This window comes from Oncorhynchus masou, unplaced genomic scaffold, assembly GCF_036934945.1.
Source record: "Oncorhynchus masou masou isolate Uvic2021 unplaced genomic scaffold, UVic_Omas_1.1 unplaced_scaffold_596, whole genome shotgun sequence".
Lineage (NCBI taxonomy): Eukaryota > Metazoa > Chordata > Actinopteri > Salmoniformes > Salmonidae > Oncorhynchus > Oncorhynchus masou.
Genome location: NW_027012384.1, coordinates 305,267 through 318,437, shown reverse-complemented (window position 1 = coordinate 318,437; position 13,171 = coordinate 305,267). Strand labels below are relative to the sequence as shown.

The window sequence follows — 13,171 nt, the reverse complement described above, 5'->3', positions numbered from 1 at the left end:
GTGGTGTCATTATGGGGCATTGTGATGTCATTATGGGTTGTTGTGGTGTCATTATGGGGCATTGTGATGTCATTATGGGGTATTGTGTGGTGATTGAGTGGATTTAAAAATATATATATATTTTATAATAAGGCTATAAAGCAACAAAATGTGGTAAAAGTCTTGTGAGGCTAATGTACATCCAGTTAACTAATGTAATATCTTTGTGCTCTAGGAGCTGACGGGGTTCCGTTTGCGTTCCTGAACGGCTTGGAGATCTCCTCTCAGACTGGGATCATTTACTTTACGGACTCCTCCTCTCGCTGGGGACGACGACACGTCAAACTAGAGGTCTGTCGCTCTGTACTCCTACAAATCACCCTTCTTTATACGCTCTATAACCCCTGACTTCTAACGTCTAGGTGATAGAGACCAACGCTCTGGGTCGTCTCCTGACCTTTGACCCCTTGTCAGGACGTGTGGGTGTCCTACTGGATGGTCTCTACATGCCCAATGGCATCGCCCTGTCACCTGACGAGAGCTTCCTGCTGCTAGCCGAGACCAGCATCGGGTGTATCCTCAGGTACACACACACACACACTAACGGAGGACAGTGTTTTCCATAGTAACTGTCCTTCCTGTGTTTTTCCTTTTAACATGTAAATATCATTGTGTTATCAGAGGTGGCTGATCAGCAGGACAGAGGAACCCTCACAGTACAGAAAGGCCTTTTTGTCATAGAACAATCATTGCCCTCCCTCCCTCCCTCCCTCCAGATACTGGCTGAAAGGCCTTTTGTTTGAATGACTCATGGTTCCTTTTCTCTCTCTACCTCTGTAGGTACTGGCTGAAAGGCCCCAAGGCTGGCACCAAGGAGGTCATCATGAACAATATGCCCGGTTACCCTGACAACATCCGCCTTAGCGACCGTGGAACCTTCCTGGTTGGCCTAACGACCACACGCTTCAGGAAGCTCATGCCTCCATTCCTGGACCTGATTGGTCCGTACCCAGCGGTCAAACGCTTTCTGGCTAAGGTTAGTTTCACCATCATCATCATCATCATCATCAATGTGTGGTAGACCTCTCTCCCAGGCCCCTGTGTTGTAGACCTCTCTCCCAGGCCCCTGTGTGGTAGACCTCTCCCCCAGGCCCCTGTGTGGTAGACCTCTCTCCCAGGCCCCTGTGTGGTAGACCTCTCTCCCAGGCCCCTGTGTTGTAGACCTCTCTCCCAGGCCCCTGTGTGGTAGACCTCTCTCCCAGCCCCCTCCCTGTGTGGTAGACCTCTCTCCCAGGCCCCTGTGTGGTAGACCTCTCTCCCAGCCCCCTCCCCGTGTGGTAGACCTCTCTCCCAGGCCCCTGTGTGGTAGACCTCTCTCCCAGGCCCCTGTGTTGTAGACCTCTCTCCCAGGCCCCTGTGTTGTAGACCTCTCTCCCAGGCCCCTGTGTTGTAGACCTCTCTCCCAGGCCCCTGTGTGGTAGACCTCTCTCCCAGGCCTCTGTGTGGTAGACCTCTCTCCCAGGCCCCTGTGTTGTAGACCTCTCTCCCAGGCCCCTGTGTGGTAGACCTCTCTCCCAGGCCCCTGTGTGGTAGACCTCTCTCCCAGCCCCCTCCCTGTGTTGTAGACCTCTCTCCCAGGCCCCTCCCTGTGTAGTAGACCTCTCTCCCAGGCCCCTCCCTGTGTGGTAGACCTCTCTCCCAGGCCCCTCCCTGTGTTGTAGACCTCTCTCCCAGGCCCCTCCCTGTGTTGTAGACCTCTCTCCCAGGCCCCTGTGTGGTAGACCTCTCTCCCAGGCCCCTGTGTGGTAGACCTCTCTCCCAGGCCCCTGTGTGGTAGACCTCTCTCCCAGGCCCCTCCCTGTGTTGTAGACCTCTCTCCCAGGCCCCTGTGTGGTAGACCTCTCCCCAGGCCCCTGTGTGGTAGACCTCTCTCCCAGGCCCCTCCCTGTGTGGTAGACCTCTCTCCCAGGCCCCTCCCTGTGTGGTAGAGCTCTCTCCCAGGCCCCTGTGTGGTAGACCTCTCTCCCAGGCCCCTCCCTGTGTTGTTGACCTCTCTCCCAGGCCCCTGTGTGGTTGACCTCTCTCCCAGGCCCCTCCCTGTGTTGTTGATCTCTCTCCCAGGCCCCTGTGTTGTAGACCTCTCTCCCAGGCCCCTGTGTGGTAGACCTCTCTCCCAGGCCCCTGTGTGGTAGACCTCTCTCCCAGGCCCCTGTGTGGTAGACCTCTCTCCCATGTCCCTGTGTGGTAGACCTCTCTCCCATGCCCCTGTGTTGTAGACCTCTCTCCCATGCCCCTGTGTGGTAGACCTCTCTCCCAGGCCCCTGTGTGGTAGACCTCTCTCTCAGGCCCCTGTGTGGTAGACCTCTCTCCCAGGCCCCTGTGTGGTAGACCTCTCCCCAGGCCCCTGTGTGGTAGACCTCTCTCCCAGGCCCCTGTGTTGTAGACCTCTCTCCCAGGCCCCTGTGTTGTAGACCTCTCTCCCAGGCCCCTGTGTGGTAGACCTCTCTCAGGCCCCTGTGTGGTAGACCTCTCTCCCAGGCCCCTGTGTGGTAGACCTCTCTCAGGCCCCTGTGTGGTAGACCTCTCTCCCAGGCCCCTGTGTGGTAGACCTCTCTCCCAGGCCCCTGTGTGGTAGACCTCTCTCCCAGGCCCCTGTGTGGTAGACCTCTCTCCCAGGCCCCTGTGTGGTAGACCTCTCTCCCAGGCCCCTGTGTGGTAGACCTCTCTCCCAGGCCCCTGTGTTGTAGACCTCTCTCCCAGGCCCCTGTGTTGTAGACCTCTCTCCCAGGCCCCTGTGTGGTAGACCTCTCTCCCAGGCCCCTGTGTGGTAGATCTCTCTCCCAGGCCCCTGTGTGGTAGACCTCTCTCTCAGGCCCCTGTGTTGTAGACCTCTCTCCCAGGCCCCTCCCTGTGTTGTAGATCTCTCTCCCATGCCCCTGTGTGGTAGACCTCTCTCCCAGGCCCCTGTGTGGTAGACCTCTCTCCCAGGCCCCTGTGTGGTAGACCTCTCTCCCAGGCCCCTGTGTGGTAGACCTCTCTCCCAGGCCCCTGTGTGGTAGACCTCTCTCCCAGGCCCCTCCCTGTGTTGTAGACCTCTCTCCCAGGCCCCTCCCTGTGTTGTAGACCTCTCTCCCAGGCCCCTGTGTTGTAGACCTCTCTCCCAGGCCCCTGTGTTGTAGACCTCTCTCCCAGGCCCCTGTGTTGTAGACCTCTCTCCCAGGCCCCTGTGTTGTAGATCTCTCTCCCATGCCCCTGTGTGGTAGACCTCTCTCCCAGGCCCCTGTGTTGTAGACCTCTCTCCCAGGCCCCTGTGTTGTAGACCTCTCTCCCAGGCCCCTGTGTGGTAGACCTCTCTCAGGCCCCTGTGTGGTAGACCTCTCTCCCAGGCCCCTGTGTGGTAGACCTCTCCCAGGCCCCTGTGTGGTAGACCTCTCTCCCAGGCCCCTGTGTGGTAGACCTCTCTCCCAGGCCCCTGTGTGGTAGACCTCTCTCCCAGGCCCCTGTGTGGTAGACCTCTCTCCCAGGCCCCTGTGTGGTAGACCTCTCTCCCAGGCCCCTGTGTGGTAGACCTCTCTCCCAGGCCCCTGTGTTGTAGACCTCTCTCCCAGGCCCCTGTGTTGTAGACCTCTCTCCCAGGCCCCTGTGTGGTAGACCTCTCCCCAGGCCCCTGTGTGGTAGACCTCTCTCCCAGGCCCCTGTGTGGTAGATCTCTCTCCCAGGCCCCTGTGTGGTAGACCTCTCTCAGGCCCCTGTGTTGTAGACCTCTCTCCCAGGCCCCTCCCTGTGTTGTAGATCTCTCTCCCATGCCCCTGTGTGGTAGACCTCTCTCCCAGGCCCCTGTGTGGTAGACCTCTCCCAGGCCCCTGTGTGGTAGACCTCTCTCCCAGGCCCCTGTGTGGTAGACCTCTCTCCCAGGCCCCTGTGTGGTAGACCTCTCTCCCAGGCCCCTCCCTGTGTTGTAGACCTCTCTCCCAGGCCCCTCCCTGTGTTGTAGACCTCTCTCCCAGGCCCCTGTGTTGTAGACCTCTCTCCCAGGCCCCTGTGTTGTAGACCTCTCTCCCAGGCCCCTGTGTTGTAGACCTCTCTCCCAGGCCCCTGTGTTGTAGATCTCTCTCCCATGCCCCTGTGTGGTAGACCTCTCTCCCAGGCCTCTGTGTTCTTTGTTCCAGGCTGCAGTGAGACTAGAGAGAGTAATCTGAGAGGACAGAGAGCCTCCATCAAGAGATGATTCAGACAGCAACATGATACAGTGCCTTGTTAAAGTATTCACTCCCTTGGCGTTTTTCCTATTTTGTTACATTACAACCTGTAATTTAAATAGATTTGTATTTGGATTGCATGTAATGGACCTACACAAATTAGTTCAAATCGGTGAAGTGAAATTTAATTAACTTCAATAAATTCAAAAGAAATTCAAAAGGAAAAGTGGTGTGTGCATATGTATTCACCCCCTTCGCTATGAAGCCCCTACATAAGATCTGGTGCAACCAATTACCTGCAGAAGTCACATCATTAGTTCAATAAAGTCCACCTGTGTGCAATCTAATTGTCACATGATCTACGTATATACAGATCAGGGTTGGATTATAAAAAAGCACCATTAAATCCATTATAAAAAAATGGAAAGAATATGGCAACACAACAAACCTGCCAAGAGAGGGCCGCCCACCACAACTCACAGACCAGGCAAGGAGGGCATTAATCAGAGAGGAAACAAAGAGACCAAAGATAACCCTGAAGGAGCTGCAAAGCTCTACAGCAGAGATGGGAGTATCTGTCCATAGGGCCACTTTAAGCCATACACTCCACAGAGCTGGGCTTTACAGAAGAGTGGCCAGGAAAAAAAGCCATTGCTTCAAGAAAAAATAAGCAAATATGTTTGGTGTTCGCCAAAGGGCATGTGGGAGACTCCCCAAACATATGGAAGAAGGTACTCTGGTTAGATGAGACTAAAATGTAGCTTTTTGGCCATCAAGGAAAACGCTATGCCTGGCGCAAACCCAATCCCAAGATAAATACAAGAGATAATTCAGACAGCAACATGGTGTTCTAGAGGAGATAAATACAATAGATAATTCAGACAGCAACATGGTGTTCTAGAGGAGAAAAATACAAGAGATAATTCAGACAGCAACATGGTGTTCTCGAGGAGATAAATACAAGACATAATTCAGACAGCAACATGGTGTTCTCGAGGAGATAAATACAAGACATAATTCAGACAGCAACATGGTGTTCTAGTAGAGAAAAATACAAGAGATAATTCAGACAGCAACATGGTGTTCTTGAGGAGATAAATACAAGAGATAATTCAGACAGCAACATGGTGTTCTAGAGGAGATAAATACAATAGATAATTCAGACAGCAACATGGTGTTCTAGTAGAGATAAATACAAGAGATAATTCAGACAGCAACATGGTGTTCTAGAGGAGGTAAATACAAGACATAATTCAGACAGCAACATGATACAGTGCCTTGTTAAAGTATTCACCCCCTTGGCGTTTTTCCTATGTTCTAGTAGAGATAAATACTATAGATAATTCAGACAGCAACATGGTGTTCTAGTAGAGATAAATACAAGAGATAATTCAGACAGCAACATGGTGTTCTAGTAGAGATAAATACTATAGATAATTCAGACAGCAACATTGTGTTCTAGAGGAGAAAAATACAAGAGATAATTCAGACAGCAACATGGTGTTCTAGAGGAAATAAATACAAGAGATAATTCAGACAGCAACATGGTGTTCTCGAGGAGATAAATACAATAGATAATTCAGACAGCAACATGGTGTTCTAGTAGAGAAAAATACAAGAGATAATTCAGACAGCAACATGGTGTTCTTGAGGAGATAAATACAAGAGATAATTCAGACAGCAACATGGTGTTCTCGAGGAGATAAATACAAGACATAATTCAGACAGCAACATGGTGTTCTCGAGGAGATAAATACAAGACATAATTCAGACAGCAACATGGTGTTCTAGTAGAGAAAAATACAAGAGATAATTCAGACAGCAACATGGTGTTCTTGAGGAGATAAATACAAGAGATAATTCAGACAGCAACATGGTGTTCTAGAGGAGATAAATACAAGACATAATTCAGACAGCAACATGGTGTTCTCGAGGAGATAAATACAAGACATAATTCAGACAGCAACATGGTGTTCTAGTAGAGAAAAATACAAGAGATAATTCAGACAGCAACATGGTGTTCTAGAGGAAATAAATACAAGAGATAATTCAGACAGCAACATGGTGTTCTCGAGGAGATAAATACAATAGATAATTCAGACAGCAACATGGTGTTCTAGTAGAGATAAATACAAGAGATAATTCAGACAGCAACATGGTGTTCTAGAGGAGGTAAATACAAGACATAATTCAGACAGCAACATGATACAGTGCCTTGTTAAAGTATTCACCCCCTTGGCGTTTTTCCTATGTTCTAGTAGAGATAAATACAAGAGATAATTCAGACAGCAACATGGTGTTCTAGAGGAGATAAATACAAGACATAATTCAGACAGCAACATGGTGTTCTAGTAGAGAAAAATACAAGAGATAATTCAGACAGAAACATGGTGTTCTTGAGGAGATGAATACAAGAGATAATTCAGACAGCAACATGGTGTTCTAGAGGAGATAAATACAAGACATAATTCAGACAGCAACATGGTGTTCTCGAGGAAATAAATACAAGAGATAATTCAGACAGCAACATGGTGTTCTAGTAGAGAAAAATACAAGAGATAATTCAGACAGCAACATGGTGTTCTAGAGGAGATAATGTATGTAAACAGTACTGTTCTGGAATGTACGATGCTATAGTAATATTATAGTACAGTGGTATAATACTAATAGTAAAGTACCCTTTGTGTTCTGGTGGATGTTTCCAGGAATATACACTTAGTGGACAAAAGATTAAGAACACCTGCTCTTTCCATGACATAGACTGACCAGGTGAATCCAGGTGAAAGCTATGATCCCTTTTTATTTATTTAACCTTTATTTAACCGGGTAGGCTGGTTGAGAACAAGTTCTCATTTGCAACTGCGACCTGGCCAAGATCAAGCATAGCAGTGTGAACAGACAACACAGAGTTACACATGGAGTAAACAATAAACAAGTCAATAACACAGTAGGAAAAAAAGAGAGTCTATATACATTGTGTGCAAAAGGCATGAGGAGGTAGGCGAATAATTACAATTTAGCAGATTAACACTGGAGTGATAAATGATCAGATGGTCATGTACAGGTAGAGATATTGGTGTGCAAAAGAGCAGAAAAGTAAATCATTATAAACAGTATGGGGATGAGGTAGGTAAAATTGGGTGGGCTATTTACCGATATACTATGTACAGCTGCAGCGATCAGTTAGCTGCTCAGATAGTTGATGTTTGAAGTTGGTGAGGGAGATAAAAGTCTCCAACTTCAGCGATTTTTGCAATTCGTTCCAGTCACAGGCAGCAGAGAACTGGAACGAAAGGCGGCCAAATTAGGTATTGGCTTTAGGGATGATCAGTGAGATACACCTGCTGGAGCGCGTGCTACGGGTGGGTGTTGCCATCGTGACCAGTGAACTGAGATAAGGCAGAGCTTTACCTAGCATGGACTTGTATAAGGTGCTTTAGTGACAAAACGGATGGCACTGTGATAAACTGCATCCAGTTTGCTGAGTAGATTGTTGGAAGCTATTTTGTAGATGATATCGCCGAAGTCGAGGATCGGTAGGATAGTCAGTTTTACTAGTGTAAGTTTGGCGGCGTGAGTGAAGGAGGCTTTGTTGCGGAATAGAAAGCCGACTCTAGATTTGATTTTAGATTGGAGATGTTTGATAGGAGTCTGGAAGGAGAGTTTACAGTCTAGCCAGACACCTAGGTACTTATAGATGTCCACATATTCTAGGTCGGAACCATCCAGGGTGGTGATGCTAGTCGGGCGTGCGGGTGCAGGCAGCGAACGGTTGAAAAGCATGCATTTGGTTTTACTAGCGTTTAAGAGCAGTTGGAGGCCACGGAAGGAGTGTTGTATGGCATTGAAGCTTGTTTGGAGGTTAGATAGCACAGTGTCCAAAGAAGGGCCAGAAGTATACAGAATGGTGTCGTCTGCGTAGAGGTGGATCAGGGAATCGCCCACAGCAAGAGCAACATCATTGATATATACAGAGAAGAGAGTCGGTCCAAGAATTGAACCCTGTGGCACCCCCATAGAGACTGCCTGAGGACCGGACAGCATGCCCTCCGATTTGACACACTGAACTCTGTCTGCAAAGTAGTTAATGATGTCACCTGTTAAATCCACTTCAATCAGTGTAGATGAAGGGGAGGAGACGGGTTGAAGAAGGATTTTTAAGCCTTGAGACATGGATTGTGTATGTGTGCCATTCAGAGGGTGAATGGCAGAGGCCAGAGATTTAAGTGCCTCTGAACGGGTTCTGATAGTAGGTGCCAGGCGCACCAGTTTGTGTCAGGAACTGCAACGCTGCGGGGTTTTACACACTCAACAGTTTCCTGTGTGTGTCAAGAATGGTCCACCACCCAGCGGACATCCAGCCAACTTGACACAACTGTGGGAAGCATTGGAGTCAACATGGGCCAGCATCCCTGTGGAACTCTTGACACCTTGTGGAGTCCACGACCCAATGAATTGAGGCTGTTCTGAGGGCTAAAGGGGAGGAGCAACTCAATATGAGGAAGGTGTTCTTAATGTTTTGTCCAGTGTCTTTCTATGATAAAATGCCATATTAAAGCCTGGAGCCTGTGTTCTGTTTTCTTCCAGGTGGTTCCTCTGAGCTGGTACAACATGCTGTTGCCTAGATACGGCCTAGTGTTGGAGTTGGACGGGGAAGGGGAGGTGCTGGGGAGTCTCCATGACCCTACAGGCAGCCTGACCTGGGCCGTCAGCGACGTGTTCTCCCACCAGGGGAGAATCTACCTGGGTAGCACCGACCTGCCCTTCCTTCCTGTCCTGGAGGACTGGAGCTAACCACTAACTTCTGCTGCAGGCCTCTCATACGGCAGGGTAGCCTAGTGGTTAGAGCGTTGGACTAGTAATGGAAAGGTTGGGGGGGGGAGTTAACTGACTGTGACGTGTCCAGAGACTGTAGCAGGCCTCTCATACTAGGCCTGGGGGGGGGGGCTGGAAGTTAACTGACTGAGGTGTCCAGAGACTGTGGGGTGTCCAGAGACTGGAGCAGAGATACTCTGGTTCTGGCTCTACTGCCAATCACAACCAGGTATCCTTTTCACTCCATACAGACAGATTCCTGTTGATCTGGGACATTTTAATACAGATCATTTGGTTCCACAGTGTCTCCTCAGACCCATACAGGGACCAGATGCTGTTGTAGGGGTCTGTCTAACCCAGCTGTAGTTAGTAGTGGTCAGTGTCTCCTCAGACCCACACAGGGACCAGATGCTGTTGTAGGGGTCTGTCTAACCCAGCTGTAGTTAGTAGTGGTCAGTGTCTCCTCAGACCCATACAGGGGCCAGATGCTGTTGTAGGGGTCTGTCTAACCCAGCTGTAGTTAGTAGTGGTCAGTGTCTCCTCAGACCCATACAGGGGCCAGATGCTGTTGTAGGGGTCTGTCTAACCCAGCTGTAGTTAGTAGTGGACAGTGTCTCCTCAGACCCATACAGGGGCCAGATGCTGTTGTAGGGGTCTGTCTAACCCAGCTGTAGTTAGTAGTGGACAGTGTCTCCTCAGACCCATACAGGGGCCAGATGCTGTTGTAGGGGTCTGTCTAACCCAGCTGTAGTTAGTAGTGGTCAGTGTCTCCTCAGACCCATACAGGGACCAGATGCTGTTGTAGGGGTCTGTCTAACCCAGCTGTAGTTAGTAGTGGTCAGTGTCTCCTCAGACCCATACAGGGACCAGATGCTGTTGTAGGGGTCTGTCTAACCCAGCTGTAGTTAGTAGTGGACAGTGTCTCCTCAGACCCATACAGGGGCCAGATGCTGTTGTAGGGGTCTGTCTAACCCAGCTGTAGTTAGTAGTGGTCAGTGTCTCCTCAGACCCATACAGGGACCAGATGCTGTTGTCGGGGTCTGTCTAACCCAGCTGTAGTTAGTAGTGGACAGTGTCTCCTCAGACCCATACAGGGGCCAGATGCTGTTGTAGGGGTCTGTCTAACCCAGCTGTAGTTAGTAGTGGTCAGTGTCTCCTCAGACCCATACAGGGACCAGATGCTGTTGTCGGGGTCTGTCTAACCCAGCTGTAGTTAGTAGTGGTCAGTGTCTCCTCAGACCCATACAGGGACCAGATGCTGTTGTCGGGGTCTGTCTAACCCAGCTGTAGTTAGTAGTGGTCAGTGTCTCCTCAGACCCATACAGGGGCCAGATGCTGTTGTAGGGGTCTGTCTAACCCAGCTGTAGTTAGTAGTGGTCAGTGTCTACTCAGACCCATACAGGGGCCAGATGCTGTTGTCGGGGTCTGTCTAACCCAGCTGTAGTTAGTAGTGGTCAGTGTCTCCTCAGACCCATACAGGGACCAGATGCTGTTGTAGGGGTCTGTCTAACCCAGCTGTAGTTAGTAGTGGTCAGTGTCTCCTCAGACCCATACAGGGGAAGGAATGTTTTTGGCCCACCAGACGACAAGGAAGGATGTTTTAAATGATCATAACATGGTTATATCTTGCCGTAACTAATCTGAAAGACCATTTAATAAAGAACACCAATAATATCACAATGTTACTGTTCTGTGGACTCATAAAGCATCTCTGTAATAGTCTGGAATACTGTTCTGTGGACTCATAAATCATCTCTGTAATAGTCTGGAATACTGTTCTGTGGACTCATAAAGCATCTCTGTAATAGTCTGGAATACTGTTCTGTGGACTCATAAAGCATCTCTGTAATAGTCTGGAATACTGTTCTGTGGACTCATAAAGCATCTCTGTAATAGTCTGTAATACTGTTCTGTGGACTCATAAATCATCTCTGTAATAGTCTGGAATACTGTTCTGTGGACTCATAAAGCATCTCTGTAATAGTCTGGAATACTGTTCTGTGGACTCATAAAGCATCTCTGTAATAGTCTGGAATACTGTTCTGTGGACTCATAAAGCATCTCTGTAATAGTCTGGAATACTGTTCTGTGGACTCATAAATCATCTCTGTAATAGTCTGGAATACTGTTCTGTGGACTCATAAAGCATCTCTGTAATAGTCTGGAATACTGTTCTGTGGACTCATAAAGCATCTCTGTAATAGTCTGTAATACTGTTCTGTGGACTCATAAAGCATCTCTGTAATACTGTTCTAATATCGGACTCTGCTGATCTGAAGACAGTCAATGGTGTCACCTGTCACTGATTTTAGAGAGCTGCATAATGTTTTGAATGGTTTCTCTGTCCAGATCTGTCAAAAGATGATTTTAGAGAGCTGCATAATGTATTGAATGGTTTCTCTGTCCAGATCTGTCGAAAGATGATTTTAGAGAGCTGCATAATGTATTGAATGGTTTCTCTGTGCAGATCTGTTGAAAGATGATTTTAGAGAGTAGCATAATGTTTTGAATGGTTTCTCTGTCTGCATAATGTATTGAATTGTTTCTCTGTCTAAAGATGGTTTTAGAGAGCTGCATAATGTTTTGAATGGTTTCTCTGTCCAGATCTGTCGAAAGATGATTTTAGAGAGCTGCATAATGTTTTGAATGGTTTCTCTGTCTGCATAATGTTTTGAATGGTTTCTCTGTCCAGATCTGTCTAAGGATGATTTTAGAGAGCTGCATAATGTTTTGAATGGTTTCTCTGTCCAGATCTGTCTAAGGATGCATCTGACGACCTCCCGAGGGGGGCGAGGAGCTCTTCCTCATGATTTCCTGCTCTGACAGGTTCTCCACTAGGACCAGTAGAGACACAGAACACTATTCAATCCCCTCTATTCAACCTCCAGCTGCCTACCCCCTATATTCAACCTCTAGCTGCCTACCCCCTCTATTCAACCTCCAGCTGCCTACCCCCTCTATTCAACCTCCAGCTGCCTACCCCCTCTATTCAACCTCCAGCTGCATACTCCCTCTATTCAACCTCCAGCTGCCTACCCCCTATATTCAACCTCTAGCTGCCTACCCCCTCTATTTAACCTCCAGCTGCCTACCCCATCTATTCAACCTCCAGCTGTCTACCCCATCTATTCAACCTCCAGCTGTCTACCCCCTCTATTCAACCTCCAGCTGCCTATCCCCTCTATTCTACCCCCTCTATTCAACCTCCAGCTGCCTACCCCCTCTATTCAACCTCCAGCTGCATATCCCCTCTATTCTACCCCCTCTATTCAACCTCCAGCTGCCTACCCCCTCTATTCAACCTCCAGCTGCCTATCCCCTCTATTCTACCCCCTCTATTCAACCTCCAGCTGCCTACCCTCTCTATTCAACCTCCAGCTGCCTACCCCCTCTATTCAACCTCCAGCTGCCTACCCCCTCTATTCAACCTCCAGCTGCCTACCCCCTCTATTCAACCTCCAGCTGCCTACCCCCTCTATTCAACCTCCAGCTGCCTACCCCCTCTATTCAACCTCCAGCTGCCTACCCCCTCTATTCAACCCCCTCTATTCAACCTCCAGCTGCCTACCCCCTCTATTCAACCTCCAGCTGCCTATCCCTCTATTCAACCCCCTCTATTCAACCTCCAGTTGCCTACCCCCTCTATTCTACCCCCTCTATTCAACCTCCGGCTGCCTATCCCTTCTATTCAACCTCCAGTTGCCTACCCCCTCTATTCTACCCCTCTATTCAACCTCCAGCTGCGTACCCCCTCTATTCAATCTCCAGCTGCCTACCCCCTCTATTCAACCTCCAGCTGCCTACCCCCTCTATTCAACCTCCAGCTGCCTACCCCCTCTATTCAACCTCCAGCTACCTACCCCCTCTATTCTACCCCTCTATTCAACCTCCAGCTGCGTACCCCTCTATTCAATCTCCAGCTGCCTACCCCCTCTATTCAACCTCCAGCTGCCTACCCCCTCTATTCAACCTCCAGCTGCCTACCCCCTCTATTCAACCTCCAGCTGCCTACCCCCTCTATTCAACCTCCAGCTGCCTACCCCCTCTATTCTACCCCCTCTATTCAACCTCCAGCTGCCTATCCCCTCTATTCTACCCCCTCTATTCAACCTCCAGCTGCCTACCCCTCTATTCAACCTCCAGCTGCATATCCCCTCTATTCTACCCCCTCTATTCAA

General features: G+C 49.2%; 1 protein-coding gene across 2 annotated transcripts in view; it reads left to right on the top strand.

Annotated features, from left to right (window-relative positions):
* The window catches only part of LOC135536332 (adipocyte plasma membrane-associated protein-like), a 46,098-nt gene extending 34,188 nt beyond the window's left edge, over positions 1 to 11,910 (top strand). The window contains exons 6-9 of one of the 2 annotated variants that reach the window (XM_064962686.1): positions 215 to 330; positions 402 to 562; positions 820 to 1,015; positions 8,766 to 11,910. In XM_064962686.1, the coding sequence (XP_064818758.1) occupies positions 215 to 330; positions 402 to 562; positions 820 to 1,015; positions 8,766 to 8,972 (680 nt within the window). In that variant the 3' untranslated portion in view covers positions 8,973 to 11,910. Of the gene's footprint in view, positions 1 to 214; positions 331 to 401; positions 563 to 819; positions 1,016 to 4,148; positions 4,372 to 8,765 lie in introns of those variants that run through there. The other variant, XM_064962687.1, reaches the window with a different exon arrangement.
* Positions 11,911 to 13,171: the final 1,261 nt, after the last annotated feature.